This window comes from Rhipicephalus microplus, chromosome 7 (assembly GCF_043290135.1).
Source record: "Rhipicephalus microplus isolate Deutch F79 chromosome 7, USDA_Rmic, whole genome shotgun sequence".
Taxonomy (NCBI): domain Eukaryota; kingdom Metazoa; phylum Arthropoda; class Arachnida; order Ixodida; family Ixodidae; genus Rhipicephalus; species Rhipicephalus microplus.
The window spans coordinates 56,498,215-56,515,221 of NC_134706.1; the positions used below are offsets into that span (position 1 = coordinate 56,498,215).

The 17,007-nt window shown below is 46.0% G+C and overlaps 1 protein-coding gene across 2 annotated transcripts in view; it reads right to left on the minus strand.

Annotated features, from left to right (window-relative positions):
- LOC119179822 (uncharacterized) overlaps nucleotides 1-17,007 on the minus strand; it is a 164,039-nt gene that overhangs the window by 68,976 nt on the left and 78,056 nt on the right. For both annotated transcript variants that reach the window (XM_075868151.1, XM_075868149.1), the window contains exon 8: nucleotides 11,847-11,945. In XM_075868151.1, the coding sequence (XP_075724266.1) occupies nucleotides 11,847-11,945 (99 nt within the window). The remainder of the gene's footprint in view (nucleotides 1-11,846; nucleotides 11,946-17,007) is intronic.

Genomic DNA, 17,007 nt, shown 5'->3' on the forward strand with positions numbered 1-17,007 from the left:
TCGAACGATGAGCAAGAACAGCTCAAGGCCTTGCTCCTGCTATACGAAGATTGCTTTTCGTCGTCATCGAAAATTCGGCAGACCCCAATCACGAAACATCGCATCATAACCGAAGAAAATGCCAGACCACTCCGTCAGAGTCCGTACAGGGTTTCGACGCGAGAACGTGAGGCCATGAAGAGACAAGTTGATGAAATGCTGCCGGATGACATTATCTAGTCATCCAAGAGTCCATGGGCATCCCCCGTGGTGTTAGTGAAGAAAAAGGATGGGACCCTACGTTTCTGCGTCGATTATCGCCACCTGAACAAAATTACAAAAAAGGACGTGTATCCTCTTCCACAAATAGACGACGCACTTGATCGGCTCCATAACGCCAAGTACTTTTCGTCAATGGACCTCAAGACTGGCTATTGGCAAATCGAAGTCGACGAAAGAGACCGATAGAAGACGGCGTTTATAACACCGGACGGCCTCTTCGAGTTTAAGGTGATGCCCTTCGGCCTTTGCTCAGCGCCTGCAACGTTTCAACGCGTTATGGACACAGTACTGGCAGGATTGAAGTGGCAGACTTGCCTTGTTTACTTGGACGACGTCGTCGTGTTTTTCTCAAGTTTCGACGAGCATCTTCGGCGCCTTGAAGCTGTACTTCAAGCCATCAAGACTTCCGGACTCACACTGAAGCCAGAAAAGTGCAGATTTGCGTATGAGGAGCTCTTGTTTCTGGGCCACGTTATCAGCAAGTCTTGAGTTCATCCCGATCCACGGAAAACAGCCGCCATCGCCGACTTCCCGCCGCCCACTGACAAGAAAGCCGTGCGCCGATTTCTGGGCCTGTGTGCCTATTATAGGCGGTTCGTGAAAAACTTCGCCCGCTTCGCCGATCCTCTCACTAACGTTACCAAGGCCGACGTGGAGTTTAAGTGGGAAACGCCGCAGGAACACGCTTTCCAGGAGCTTAAACATCGCCTCCAGACGCCTCCGTTACTTGCCCATTTCGACGAATTCGCCGAGACAGAATTACATACTGACGCAAGCAGCGTAGGTCTTGGCGCCGTTCTTGTGCAGAGGGCTGACGGACTTGAAAGAGTTATTAGTTACGCCAGCCGAGCGCTATCCAAAGCAGAAGCAAATTATTCCACAACAGAAAAGGAGTGCCTCGCCATCATCTGGGCTACGTCGAAATTTCGCCCCTACCTCTACGGCAGACCCTTCAAAGTTGTGAGCGACCACCACGCATTGTGTTGGCTAGCCACCTTGAAGTACCCTTCAGGTCGCCTCGCACGATGGAGCCTGAGACTTCAAGAATATGACATTACTGTCATTTACAAGTCCGGCAAAAAACACTCCGACGCCGACTGTCTCTCTCGTGCGCCTGTCGACCAACCGCTACCCGACGACCCGGATGACGACTACTTCTTAGGAACGATAACTACCGACGACTTCGCTGAACGACAGAGGGCCGACCCGGAACTAAAGGCCCTAATAGAATACCTCGAAGGCAGGACTGCCGAAGTCCCGAAGGTATTCAAGCGCGCACTTGCGTCGTTTTTTTTCTACGAAATGGTCTTCTACAAAAGAAAAACGTTTCACCGCTTCGAGCTAAGTACCTCCTTGTGGTGCCTTCAGCTCTGCGACCAGAACTCCTGCAGGCCCTGCACGACGAGCCGACGGCAGGGCACCTCAGTGTTTCTCGCACGCTCGCGAGGATACAAGACAGGTACTACTGGCCACGTCTTACCACCGACGTCACTCGTTATGTGAGAACATGCCGGGACTGTCAGCGACGCAAGACACCGCCGACAAGGCCAGTGGGACTTCTGCACCCATCGATCCACCTTGTCGACCTTTCCAGCAGATTGGTATGGACCTACTGGGGCCGTTCCCGACGTCGGCTTTCGGAAACAAGTGGATCGTGGTAGCTACCGACTACCTCACCCGCTACGCCGAGACAAAAGCCTTGCCAAAAGGCAGTGCACCCGAGGTAGCTAAGTTCTTCGTCGAAAATATCGTCCAACGTCACGGCGCTCCGGAGGTCCTTATCACCGACAGAGGAACGGCATTCACTGCCGACTTAATTCAAGCGATCTTGGCATACAGCCAAACAAACCACCGCCGGACGACAGCGTACCACCCACAGACCAACGGCCTCACCGAGCGGCTTAACAAGACGATCGCCGACATGCTGTCAATGTACGTCGATGTCGAACACAAGACGTGGGACGCCATTCTTCCGTATGTGACCTTCGCATACAACACGGCGGTGCAGGAGACGACGCATATATCTCCATACAAATTGGTCTACGGAAGGAGCCCGGCAACGACGCTCGATGCCATGTTACCCAACGTCACCGACGGAGAAAACCTCGATGTGAGCAAGTACCTTCAACACGCTGAAGAAGCCCGACAACTTGCGCGTCTCCGTATCAAGAATCAACAGACGACCGACAGCCACCGTTACAACCTTCGACGACGCTTCGTGGAATACCAGCCCGGTGAACGTGTTTGAGTGTGGACGCCGATACGCCGACGTGGACTAAGTGAAAAGCTTCTGCGACGGTACTTCGGACCGTACAGGGTGGTCCGACGTCTCGGCCCACTTGATTACGAGGTTGTCCCCGACGGCATCACGAACTCTCAACGACGCCGATCGCGACCTGAAGTCGTCCATGTCGCGCGCCTCAAGCCGTTTCATGCGCGTTAACAAACTGAACCAGTTTTTTTGTATTATTGTTGTATCGTAGTTTATTCATTGTACTTTCTTGCAATAATATTGTACTTTCATATTTAGTTAAAGCATCAGGACGATGCCTTTTTTTGAAAGGGGGGCAATGCCACGTTCCATTTCCCAAGTTTTTGTTATCGTCCAAAAACACCACACGATTCTCAGCGCAAACCGCGCCTGCAGTTTACTAGAAGGTTCCGGACTGTAGTAGATCATTTCGATAAGATCACGCCCACTGTGCGAACGGTACAGATTGTTCTGGAACCTACGCCAACGCCAGCGATAACGCTAGAACATTCGACGGCAAGAGTATAAATGCCGACATGCCGACGCGCTTCACCGCCTGTCAGTTGTTGATCGAAGGCCGACGCTGCGTTCGCCGCTATCAGTCCGAGACTGCTATCTGTGCAAGACTGCTGCTGTAATTAGACTTTCCCTTTACCGGGCACAGGTTCGCCCAAATAAACAGTTTAATCCCAACACGAAGTTTCCTTGTGACAATATTATCAAATGTGGTGCCTGACACTCTACTTGTCAGAACGTGAGTGGGCGCCACTAGTCCGAAGCTAGCTGTTTTCTGGTGTGATGGAAAACGTACTGCATTACTCTCTTCCCTTGTTTTTAGAAGAGAATTCGCGAAACGACAAGGGGTAGGGAAGTATGGCTGACCTGTAGTCAGTCGTTCGGTGAGCCTGCTGAGGAATGAAAAGGGGGAATCATGCCCCTTAAACAACAATCAAGAGTACACCACACGTGCCGAAAAAGACAGCTGGCAAACTCACCAAAACAAAATAGAGAAGAGAGAGAGAGAGAGATGCCTTTCGTATACGAACTTCTAATCAACAATCGAGAGGTGGAATGGTAGCCAGGGTGCAGGTTTTCATTCGTAATTGCAGTAATTATTTTTGCTGTGGCCTCATATGTTTAGGGTCCAAATAAAAAAATACCAGAAAATAAGCGCCTTAGCAATCCCAGTTCTGTAGCAGCCCAGAATCTTCTCTATGGTTACATTTATCGAGTCATAGGCTTGGGATCATCGACTGTCATTTCCGTCCTTGAAAGTGTTGGCAAGTCTTACTACGTGCTGTTGTGTTCGGTAGACATGCAGTGATGTCGTGAATAGTTTACTAAATCATTTGATATCGGTGCTTGGAGCGATGCTAAAATGATCCTCAGCCGTCACTCTACACAAAACACAAATAAAAAGTAGGTACTTCTAAAGTTTTGGAGGCCCTCCTTGGCGCTTAGTTAGCAGGATAACCTTATCAAGAAAACAAGTACTACCTCTTCTGCTCCACACGATACAAATAAAAGTGATAGGAATTATGTATGGTTCAGTACCATATGCATCACAGGCTGTATGTAGAAAAGTTATTGTTTCTGAACCCTTAAGAACCATTTTATGGGCTAAAGAGTTCACCATCAATAGAGAGGGTGGAGTTCACATATCTACTAGCCCAGCGCTGAACACTATAGTTTTAGTCAATTTAAAGCATTGGCAAACACAAAAATTGACCGTGATTTTTTTATCATTGACAAAGGTTTTATATCATTTACCCAACAAAAAATTGCCCCTTATCAGCATGTTTGACTGCAAACGTCACCGAAAGACGGTTCTTGCGTCTGGATAAAGGAAACAAAACGTTTATTTGATGTGCTACGTGAGAGGCGCTGTGTTAGTGTGCCTCGATACGTGCAGGAAAGGCGTAACGAGTGCATCGATACACGTTAGACAAGATCTCTATCTGGCAGTTATCTTCAAAAAGGATGGAAGGCGTGCCTGCCTGTCTCGGAGGCAATCAAGTGTATAACGCAAAGTGACGGGCAGGATCTACCACCATGTCGTCTTAGCCAAGCGTTGGAAACATTTGCCTTTTTGAGTACACGTTGCACTGTCAGCACAGCGTGATATGCGCTATTGTCCTTAGAATTACTTAAGTATGCCTTCTTCAGTATAAAAACACACATGCAGAACAATGATTTGTTGTTATTGCATCTCAGATGTGTGCATCAATTGCTTTTTAATTGACAATCGCACAACTATGAACGCTGAAATTCGAGCCATATTCGTGAGCACGCTGGGGATGAAGATGGCTTTTGGCCATTTGGTGTACCATTTCAGTAGACAAACAGAGAAGTGCACAGACAGACAGACCAAAATTTTAGCGTCGTAGCACTCAAAAAATACTAGCGACTTTAAATACGCTGGGGCGTGAAGGAAAAAATAAGGGTTCATGCACAATGCCCCTAAGCTCTCTCTGTAGCCGCTTCATGCCCGCTTCATTCTTTTTTTAGGGGCGAAGCTCCTTATAGCGGCACCCTTTCGTCCCTCATAGTCGTAGTAGTAGTGTGCAACCAGTCTTACGTTTTGACCTCAAAGGTGGTGCAGGTGGGAGATTTCTTCGGTGCGTCGTCGAAAAATAAATATTTCGCAGCGTGCGCGTTAACTAAAAGCCGAATTCTCCTGTCTCTCATTCCCCCTTAGCAGCCATTGCCATGTACAATGAGGACCATCTGACAAGAAAGTGTTGCTACGTTATACTCGCCGGGCGTAACCTCCTTGGTTTTAAAAAGGTTTAGCGAGCTTTAAGCCGCAGTGCCATGAATACTGTGAACTCAATAGAGTTTCACAGTACAAATATTTAGGAGTAATTCTAACCGAACACCTTTCATGGACTAGCCACATTGATCACGTATGTCGTAAAGCGCTAAAAAATTAGGTTATTTGCACCGCACCTTACCTAACGCCCCTCGAGATACTAAGCTGCTATTATATAAATCACTCATTCGTCCTGTTCTCGAATATGCATCCGTAGTTTGGTTCCCTTACAAACACTGTGAAATTAGCTTGCTAGATAACATTCAGCGAAAATCTATCCGTTTCATTTTTCATAACTATAGCCGCAACTTCTCGCCGACCACAGCCCTTCAATCTTTAACATCCCATCACAACTCTCGCGATACCAAAATGAAGCTTTAAAGTTTTTATACGGAATTATTAACTCCTCCTCCGGCCTTGGCCATGGTAACCTCATCACATTTACTGATGATACTTGTACACGCAGTTCCCACGCATTGAATGTAACACCTTTCTTTGCTCGTACTAATACCTTTAAATACAGTTTTTTTCCGCGTGCAATAGAACTGTGAAATTTCCTGCCTGGTAGCATTCGCTCCTTACCACTAACCGACTTCATAGTTGCTGTCGATGAATATCTTACTGACGCGTAATTAACTTCATTTTTACTTTTGCTTTGTTACGAGTGTACTTGCTTCAAAATTTGTATTATTTTTTGTATTTTTTCTCGCTTGCCTAGTATTATATAACGTCCCATTCCTGCGATAGCCCTGAATAGGGCTGCAGTATGTACAAATAAATAAATAAAATAAATAAATAAAATAAACTAGTATATACCATAAACTCGAGGTGGTTAAAGGTGGGTAGCATACACGAAGCGCAAGCCGTAATAAAGTGTGCGTGTGCCTCCTCTCGTTCAGTCCTTGGAATGTCCGCTGGATGGCGGTGCTTCTATATGAGGAATATATGATGAAAATATGCGATATGGTGGTACTTGGAGTGTCAAATAGGTGGACGAACGGACACGCAGACGATAAATGGACGGACGCTTGGATGGCTGCAAGGACGGATGGACGCATGAACGGAGGCAGGAGCGGATGCAACGGCGGCCACACAGACGCAGGCATGGACGGGTGGAAGCAAGAACGAATGGACAGACGGATGCTTTGCCCCACTCTCCATCATTCACTCCTTGGATATGCTGCAATTTTTTGGTTCGACATTATCACTGTAGTGATTTCTTTGGACACGACATATCTGCATTGCATATGCTGCATTGCGTTTGTCTTGTCGACATAGCTGCATTGGCGTCATCCACGAACACCGACCGCGACCACTGCGACGCCTAGCATGATGGTCAAGGTGATACCGATGGTAGCAAGTGCATGGACACTGATAACGGTTACGTTTAACAGCGATGAAGGCCATTGACAATGTGTTGGTAGGCAGAAAAAACAACTATCGACAAGGAACCTGCATTTTCTTGCGGCGGGGAGGGGGGTCAGTGACAACCAACAGCTTGTCTTCCAATTACTGCATTAAGGCACCGTGCTCTGCAGTAAGCCCGCGCATAAACTTTTTCCGCTTACAAAAACGGCAGTGGACGCGTTGACTGATCACTTCTGATTGATTGGTCGGAAAGGCGGTGCCCGAAGTGCGCACTCCTGGTTCCGGTAAGCAGTGAGCACTAAGAGGCTGTTGCTTGTGCTGATAAATGTGCTGCGAAGTTTATTTTGTTTCCTTGTTTGTTGTATGTATAACCCAGTGTTGTACACCTTCCTATAAAACAAGAACCACAACTCTTTCCTAGTTCCTTCCCAATGTTGTAAATAGTTCCCGGTACAAGTTTCCCGTGTGCAACAGAAAATCTTAAAAGTTTCATTTCAAAAATCAGAATACGTCGTTACATTCAGCCAGGACATGAGCAACCTTTTCGTTCACTGACGGCATTTTTCTTCCTCTCTCTCTTCTCCTGTCCTTATGGATCATACCCAAAGTACGGATTGCCCGAGTATTAGGGAAGTTTTAGAGACGATAGTTCTTCTTGGGGACCTTCGACTCAAAAATGTTATTCTGTCTGTTTATCTGCCCATAGCGGTACCCTAAACGAGGCCAGACGATACCCTAAATGGCCGACCCCATCCGCAACGCCCACCAATTATGCTCAAGATTCAGCGTTCATTGTTGTGCGATTGTCAACTAAAAACAATTATTGCGCATATCTGTGGGACCATAACACTACGTCAATATACTGTATGTGTGTCTTTTGCCAGAAAACGCATACATAAGTAATTCTAAGGACCATAGCATTTATTACGCTCCGCTGATCATCCAATGCTTGCACCAAAAGGCAAGTGTTTCTAACGCTTTTCGAGGATGACACACTGATGGCCCACACCAGTCACCTTGCTTTCTACACCTTATCCCCTCCGAGACGGGCGCGCACGCCACGCCCTTTGTTTTCGAAAATAACAACGAGATAGCGCTCATGAATGTCTCACGTATGACGTGACTTCATGCGCTCGTTCGCCTCCCCTGCATGCTCGAAGCCCTCTAACGCAGCGCCTCCACAATGTCATTCACTGGTTTTCTTGTGCAGAACATCTAATAAACATTTTATTCACTCTCTCCAGACGCAAGAATATCGTTTTTCAACAACATTTGCAGTGTAACGTGCAGGTACGAGCCAATTTATTTAGCAATCCTTCACAATACTTCTCGTATAAGTTGAGAATAGTTAATTTACCAAATTCAGGTACAGAGTAGTAGTATTCAATTATAGAGAGAATGAAGCAATCAGCTTGATATTTTTTAGGTTAGAATGGATTGCAAAAAAACTTTTATTCGGTCTCCAAAACAATGATAACTGCGTTGCGGGCCGCTTCAACGTAAGGACTGAGAAGCCGAGCTCCTCAGCCACCTGGCGGGCTTAGTGGGCAGCACAGAGCTGATCTGCCATGGACGAGCTGCGGATTGCCGCCTCCCATCTGGCAGTGGTGATGTTGGATAATTGAGCGAATTTGTTTCACTGTCAGAGCATATGTTCTAATGGAGCCATTTCCCCACTATGTGGGCAAAGATTACTTGGGTATTGGTCAAGGTACATGATGTGTAACATTTTCAAAGTATGGTACATCAGCGTTTGCGAAAACCCTAATCTAAGTTCTTGGAGCCGAGTTAGAATTTTGTGAGGTGGAGGGGAGATCTTCCTAGTCAGGTAGAAATGTTTAGTAAGCTCGTTATATGTTGTAAGAATTGCTCGGCTATCCCCTTCACCGGTAGAACGCATGCCCGGGTTGGAGACACGAGGTGGGGCACGACGGTTGGAGACCTCTTGCCCCGCCTCGTGTTCTGCTTCATTGATATAGAGAGGTAGTCGTTGATTTGTCCAAGGTGAGCTGGAAACCAACTCAAAAGATGATGCGTCATGTCCTTTCCATGTACTATTCTCAGCGTTTTTTCTGAGATTGTTCCCTAGTGCTGCCATAGAATAACTCTAGATGACTTTATTGTTATCCATCTTGAGCGCTAAGGCGATGGCCACCTGTTCCACAATGATTGGGTCTTTCGCTCTGACCGTCGCTGAGTTGACGACATGGCTAGCCATGTCGACCACCACTGCCACAAAAGCTTTCTGTTGGCGTAGGAAGCCGCGTGAACAAATGCGACCCCTCATTCTTCATTTGAGACTAGACGAAGTATTGTCCTGGTTATCCCTACGCGTCTTCTGATGTTGTGTTCTGGATGCATGTTTCGTGGTATAGGAGATACCAGGATAACCTCTCTGACATTGCCTGGGATATCATTGTACTTGTGTCTAATCACCATTTGGTGTTGGCCCAGCTCCTGCAGGATCATTCTCCCCGACCTTGCTGTAGATAACCTTTCAAACTGTGCACTCTTTTGAGCTTCTGCTATTTTTTAAAACGTGTTGTAAATGCTAAGCTCAAGTAAATGCTCCGTGCTGGTATGTATGGGTAGGCCCGGGACCTTCTTGTTAACTTTCCTGAGGAGCACGTTCAGTTTCTCGGACTCTGCTCTTGACCAGTTGTGCATTGCTACCTCGTACGTGAAGTGGCTTAGAACAAGCGCATGCATCAACTGGATTAGGTTGTCTTCCCTGGTTCCAATTTTTTGTTAGCCACTCTGCGTATGAGGTGCACCGCACTGTCTGTTTTCCGAGTTAACTTGACTATAGGTTTGCTGTTAGTGCAGGTACACTCTATCAACATGCCCAGGACTTTGATGGAGTCGACCTTCTGGATGGCATCCCCTTGATTTGCATGAAGGTAGATGTCTATCTGGTTTAACGGCTTCCATTCCCTGGCCTTGGTCGCTGGCGTGTAGTCTGATACAGTAAAAGTTCTGGCTTGCTCGAGGAGCAATTCAGCCCAGAAGGACGAAGGTACTCTTTTACGGTGTCAATCGCCTCTTGCAGGGCGCTCTCAATCTGCCCCTCATCCCTGTGCACCAGAAAGTAATGTCATCTGCGTAGCTGCTGTGCTTCAATGCTTCGATGCTCGATAATTTTTTTGACAGTCTAATCATGGCAATGTTGAACAGTCTTGGTCAAATAACTGCCCCTTGCGGCGTGCCCCTTGCTTTTAGTGATGACTCAGTGATGAATTTCTCTATGGCGTACAAAACATCCCTGTGACTGTAGCGTAGGGTTGAGAGGCCAAAACAATGAACAACTGATTGAAATATTTTCATCTTCCAAAGAACATAAGAATCGCTACAGCACAATCACTTCCTTTTTCATATCGGAAAGCAAAAAGACACTTTCCAACTACAGGCAGAAATCAATGTTGCCTATTTATAAAAGTGTCCTCATACGATGATTATTCCAATGATAACATGATTGCGTAACACGCAAAACCTGTGTACACATCTTCTTGGCGAATATTGAAAAGGCTGCTTAACTGAAGGAGCAGTATAATTTCAAAATATATCTGCGAGGTATCTGAAGAAAAACATTGTTACTTTTGGGACATTTATCAATTTTTCGAACGCCTTTGATACTACAACCGAATACCTTATAAAAACTTGGTATTTATGGCTTGATGAGAACATCACTAAACGTAATAAAAAATTTTGCAGAAGAAGCGTTGACCTATAAAAGCAACCAAAATTCCGAAGTCTCGCTTATCAGTGTTGGTGTTCTTCAAGGAAGCATACTAAAGCCACAATTGTTTTATGTTTATAACATTTATCCAAATTTCATTGCGAAAGCGCGATTTCTGACCTATTCTGATGACGATAGTTCATGTATGACTTTAGGAAACATGGCGGAGCTTCTTAACAATGACAAACAGAAAACAGAATAAATAAAGATGTTGTACTTGTAGGTGTTCATATAACCATAACGCATTACATTCGAACAAAAGAAAACGCACGCTTTTTCATCCAATGTACAAAAATGTATGGTGCATGAATATTTTCAAATACGAACTCTCATGATAGACAGACTGCCTATTTGTCGAAAGCTCATACATTATTTTTCGAAAGAGCTTATGTACTGAACATGTCAACATTACTGGCAATGAATTTGCTAGAAGTAGAGAACTACTTATAGGAATACGTCACCGGTACCAGATGATGCTCACGGTTTTCTTCTTGATTATCTCTACTATTGTTCTATACTAACCTGATTTCTTGAACTAATTTTTTCATACAAACTAATCACACCCGTCTGAAACATCGCACCCAGGTCAAACAACAACTTCCTATTCGCTCTTGCTAAAGTAAGCAGTTGCAATTTGAAATTTTGCATTCATACACACACTAGTCTCATTTTTCACCACTTGAGCATCATACCAAAATGTCGCACTAATATAAAATTGGCGCAAAGTGGGTTTGAAAAAACGAAATAGCATTCGTTGTGTTTAGAATCTGTCAAAACTATCTTAAAATAAAGCACGTTCTGTACATGTCGAAGATAAAGATGATGTGTTGCTTATTGAAAACCAAATTATGGAAACCAAACCAGGCAACTGTCATTGTTTTCTTAATTAAGCTTGCTCCATGAATTGGCACATATGCTCCCTGTTAGAACGTATGTGTGTGTGGATTCATTTCTCCCGTTCCTCGGTGTTATCTGTATAAATGATGGGCAAGTATTTTATGTTTAAAGTCAATGTAAATAGGATATCAAATTTTTATAATCATGAGTGCAATGTTTAAGGTAATAGTGCTTTGAAATCACCTCTTTAATCCTCAATGTTTCAAACGTTGCAACAAATACGTCATTTGGAATTCTTTTCAACTTAATGCTGTTCATGATTGTAGTGCACCTGATGTTCTCCTTTTCACGTACACCTGTTCACTCCTGTACTCTTGCTTTTGCACGTTTTTTGTGCCCAGAAAGGGAACCAGATTTTGTCAGAACCTTAGGCAGCTTTTTGTCTGCTTTCCTGTTTCTGTACCAGGTAGAAATCCGAAAATAAACTTATATAGTTTATTGCAATATAGTTTACATGTCTTGGAGGTATAATAAAAACCGTATTTGCACGTCCAGAATAACTGAATGACTACTATACTCACTCTTAACGCAGCGACCATAACATATTAGCAAACAAGTGTCTTCAACGTGAACAACATTGAATGTATATCTTCTCTGCACTTCAGTTGAGTCTGGTAGATCTATTGGAAAGTGAATAAGAAGTAATTTTGCCTCAATAGTTGTTCATTCATTAGGCAATTGAATCTCGCAAGCTTCTTGTTATCGAAAACCTAACCAAAAGTTATTCAAAATTTTAAGTTCACATAACCTCTTATTCAGAAATGCAGTCTCCTTGAACACGGAAGGTGATCAGCTCTCGCCTAAAGGCCTCATTGTTTGAGTATATAACATTATAGTTGAAAGTATTTTATTTATTGCATAGTGGCTTAATTCTTGTTTCTCTTCGTTGCATGTATTAAGAAAGCTCCTCGCAAAAAAGCGCCAAAAGAACAAAACACTTGAACATCAGAAAAAAACAAGTGTTTGATAACACACGCAGGTCTATTGCCCTAATTAGGTCATTATATACAAGAAAATAATGTAACGTTTGCGCAATAAATGTCAAAAAACGAGATAATAAACGTGAGAGTACCAAAATACGGCGGCTAACTACACACTATGCGTTTCACGCCACTCAACCAAGTACAAGATTTCGATCTCCACTCTGAGACACAGAGGGCACATTAACACACAAATGCCACTCCTTGTATATATGGGCAGCATGAACAGACCAAGGGTGACCACTAATGTCTGTGTATGAACAAAATCAAAGTACCACTGCAAAAAGGTACGCACTCTTTTCTTTTGCACATTTTTTCAGCCGAGTTACTGCAGCATCCTATTTCCAAGAACTGCAGTGTTCTTGATATGTATTTGCTTTTTCTCAGGAAATTTGCAATTAGCACTTGTTTGGAGTTGTCTATTTTTTCGCACTGTACTCACCTGACCCGTACCAAGTAGCGCAGCTTTTCACGTTATAGGCAGAACCTAATTCTTCTTTTCTGAGTATGCATAAAAGTGCCTCCTATTATTAGAAAACCACAATTCTGGTTTTTTTGAAGGGCACATTCGACTGATATCATCCCACAACATAGAAATATATTAGTGAGGTTCTATTAGCGATCAGGAAGAAGAATGGAAATTGATTGAGATCAATGTGACATATGAAAAGCTGCGATTTTGTTGACCACTGTCGGATCAACTCTTAAACACCCTCTGTTACAAATAAAGGACAAAAATGGGGCTGCGAGCACTGGCACGAGCCACGGGCGGTGGCTTGCTTAGTTGATCCCTTCACCTTCAACGCAGCCAGACGATCAGGTCTGGGTCCCCTTCTTCGTTTCTCACACACTTAGTTCTAGTGCCGAAACCCACTCGGTAGTCTGGTCCTCGACTTTCGTCCATGCATCAACTCATCAACAAGCGCCGCTTCGTCTGAAAAACCATCACGCAACACATCTTATTGCTCGATCCCCTACAGGAAGACTCGTGAGCACCTCTTGAGAAGCTCAAAGATGTACTCGACCTCCTCGTGGCGAGAAACGCCAAGCTAATGGACTTGAACATGGATATCCAAGCTGTTCTTCATTATAAAGAGTTGTTAGCGGACCTGACCACCGCCAGTGAGTTCGAGGACAAAGTCATCTGCGCTCAAGGAAGACTTCGCCGTGCAACTACGCCGCGGCCACCAAACCAATTCGTACACGTCACAGTCACATCCACCAAACTCGATAAGCCTCTCACATACACATCGCCGCCCACCGCAACGTCGTCTTCGATCAGCCTTTCGACCACACTCACCTTGCTATCGAAGCAGGTTGCCACTTCGTCTTCATCCGGCCTGTTGAGTCCTTTCGCTTTGACGTCGCAGCAAGTCGATACTCCACAGTCACCCGCCTTAATGACCTCTCTCATCTCGACGTCACACCAGACTGCGACTTCGTCCTCGTCTGGTCTGTTGACTTCTCTCTCTATGACGTTGCAGCAGGCCGTGACTTCGCCATCAACCGGCCTCACGACTCCTCTCATCTCGTCATCCCAGCGGACCGTGACATTACCTTCTCAATGCTTCCCGACTGCAACGCTAGTATCTCACATCGGACTAAACAAGGCGTCGCACACAGTCCTACAGACAACTTACCTCGAACCAAATCTCACCAGTTGAAGAGTTTCGGGTACACGCTGGAAGAACTGTCACTGTCCACGTGATCCACTGTGCTTGGGTGCAAGGAATCGTATGGAAGGTGCGCCATGGAGATTTCGATGGCCAAAGGAGACCCCGGGCGCACCAAGTCCATCGAGTACAAAGACCCGGTTTCTCACGGCCTCCACCACTGCTTGCCATAGCACTCCTACTTCGCAGATCCAAAACACAAACCCATGTACTGTCATCCAACGTGTGACAAAATGTACCTCCAAGAATTGCCTCATGAAGAACAACACGTAGAGCCCTACTTCTCGTCCTACATGTGCCTCAGACCTGATCCTCGCCGTAGGATGTCTAGTTCATCTTCCCTGAAGCCCAAGCAAATCGACAATCGGGAGTGTGAAGAGAAGAACCGCTACAATCCACATTCAACGAGGTTTATTGAACCCATGACCGTCTACGACGCCACCGAACATCATAAGAAGATGGCGCCTGACGTCAGGAATCTGCGGTGGATGTACTAGTGCCACACCACAAAACTCCAGCACTACGCCACGCAGCTTATGCAGAAAACCGGTGAAAACGAGGGCTCTCACCCTCGTTTCCGCCAGTCGTCTGGAGACTCCTGCAGCGATGTCTCCAGAAACACCGGCATGCGTGAAACTCATAAACCCGGAAACGTCAGGTTGATGTGCGCCATCGTTCGCGACGTTGGGACGAACACCTAAATTGCCCTACCGGCCACAGAGGACGTGGACAAATCTCCACTGCATTCGAACGCAGACTAGATTTCCGTTCTTGGCGAAACCACTGGTCAAAAAACCAGGATGTCTCGGAATGTTCGCCGTCCACGTCTAGCGAGGAAAAAACAAAATATCGTCATCGTTTTCGGAGTCTTTATGCAGATTGGAGGCTCCTGTGAGTTCCGCTCGGATCCACCTGTACAGCGATAGCTTCAAGTACACTATCATTGCTCAGAATTTTGCAAACAGACATCATATTGATGAACATGATCGTTCACAACGCCTACACAGACTCTGGTACTCTGCTGCCGACACCAGTGCTCGTGGACGAGTCTTCGACACCTTCCAAAGCAGCCGAGACGCCCCTGTTTCACGAGGTATCTGCATAAAAAAACCGGCATGATTCTGTGTTGTCGTAGTCATCTACGAATGAGGAAGAAGAATCATTGTTGATCTCTGAGTCTTCAAGCAGATCGGATGCACCTCCAAGCCAGGCAAACGCGAGAGAGTACACGACCACTCATATGGACAAGCAGCGAATAACCGCGCCGATGTAACAGCAGGAGCAGATGACAAACACCACTCCCAAGGAGAACGGAAATGATCAGAAAACCTCTCGATTTAACAAAAGCACGCCTAAACCAGACTCTTCATACTACAAACGACGCAAGATGAGCGAAAGCGTTCAATATGACCTGAAAGTGGCTAACAACGTGACCACGAAGTATTCTGGACATCGTAGAGAGATTGGACGACTTTTTCCGCTAGACAAGCCACCACCTTTCAAAAGCCTTTCATCGTCGCCGTCTAACAATCCCACCCTTATTGTCGTTCACATCTTGCTCTTCAATGTGTGCCTCGACTTTCACTGCTTGCACCGGAACGTTGCCGCGAGTTTCTCGGCCGCGGGAGTGTGTTGCAAATAAAGAAGAAATGAGGGACGGCAAGCACGAGCATGAGCCACGGGCGCTGGCTCATTCAGTTGATCCCTTGACCTTCAACGCAGCCGAACGACTGGTTCCGGGTCTCCTTCTTCGTTTTAGATGCGGAGCATCTTATACTCGCGCCTTGTAGTGCGCCGTCCGCACCGCTTCTCAAACATTCGACAGCTGACGCGCGCGCATGCGCCGTCGCGCCGTCGCCCACTCTTCCACCATCTGTGCATCCCTTCCTCCTCTACACACCGCGCGCGCTTCACTCCTCCACCATCTGTGCACCCTTCCTCCTCTACACACCGCGTTCGACATCTACAATTCTCCTGATTCTCCAGTGGACGCGCATGTGGCGTCGCGCTTCGAGAACATTCAACAGCTGACAGTGCATGCGCCGTCGTGCTGTATATATACTCAAGGTCGGCGCTCGCTCGCTCAGTTGCCGCTCGTCGGTTGGTTTGTACGGCACGTCGACGTCCAAGGTCGCGGTGAAATGAATTCCAACGAATCCACAAACACAAAGATCGACGTCCCTTCGACCAGCGCCGCCCTTTCGCATACGTGTGTACGTGTTCACTCATTTAACACCCCCTCCTACAACCACGTTAACCAATTTAGCCATCGACCCAAGTAAGTTGCAATTTAACACCCCATTTCACAACCACGTTAACCAATTTAGCCATCGACCCAAGTAAGTCGCACTTTAACACCCCGTTAACCAATTATATGGTCCGCATCCTCCTCAGTGTTCCCCCGAGGGAAGCTGCGGGCAATTTTTTTCACGTTCTCTTTGTCTAGGAGACCTACGAGTTACACTTCAGCAAAGCGATTTAAAGGATTAGAAAGGTATATTTGAAGGACAAGCACTTTTCATCCTCATATCATCAGCCTGACTGCGTCCGCTGCAGGACAAAGGCGTCTCCCATTTTCCACCAGTCAAGTCGGTCCTGTGCTTGCTGCTGCCAATTTATACCTGCAAACTTCTTTTTCTCATCTGCCCACCTAACTTTCTGTCTCCCCCTAGCCCACTTGCCTTCACTAGGAATCCAGTTAGTAACCCTAATGACCAGCGGTTATCCTTTCTACGTGCTACATGCCCGGCCCATGTTCATTTCCTCATCCTGGTCTCAACTATTACATCCTTAACCCCAGTTTGTTCCCTAATCCACTCTGCTCTCTTCTTGTCTCTTAAATTTACACTGCGGCGATGGCGTAGTGTTTAGAGCATCAGCCTCACATGCAAAAATTTTTATGCATCATCTATTCGCACAAGTGTTTGCCGGGCAATCGCGTGATCAATGAGAGGTCAAGGGCTGAGTGGTTCACATTTTCTCTATTTTCAAATACCTTTATGTATATGTGTACCGGGCACCCTCCCACA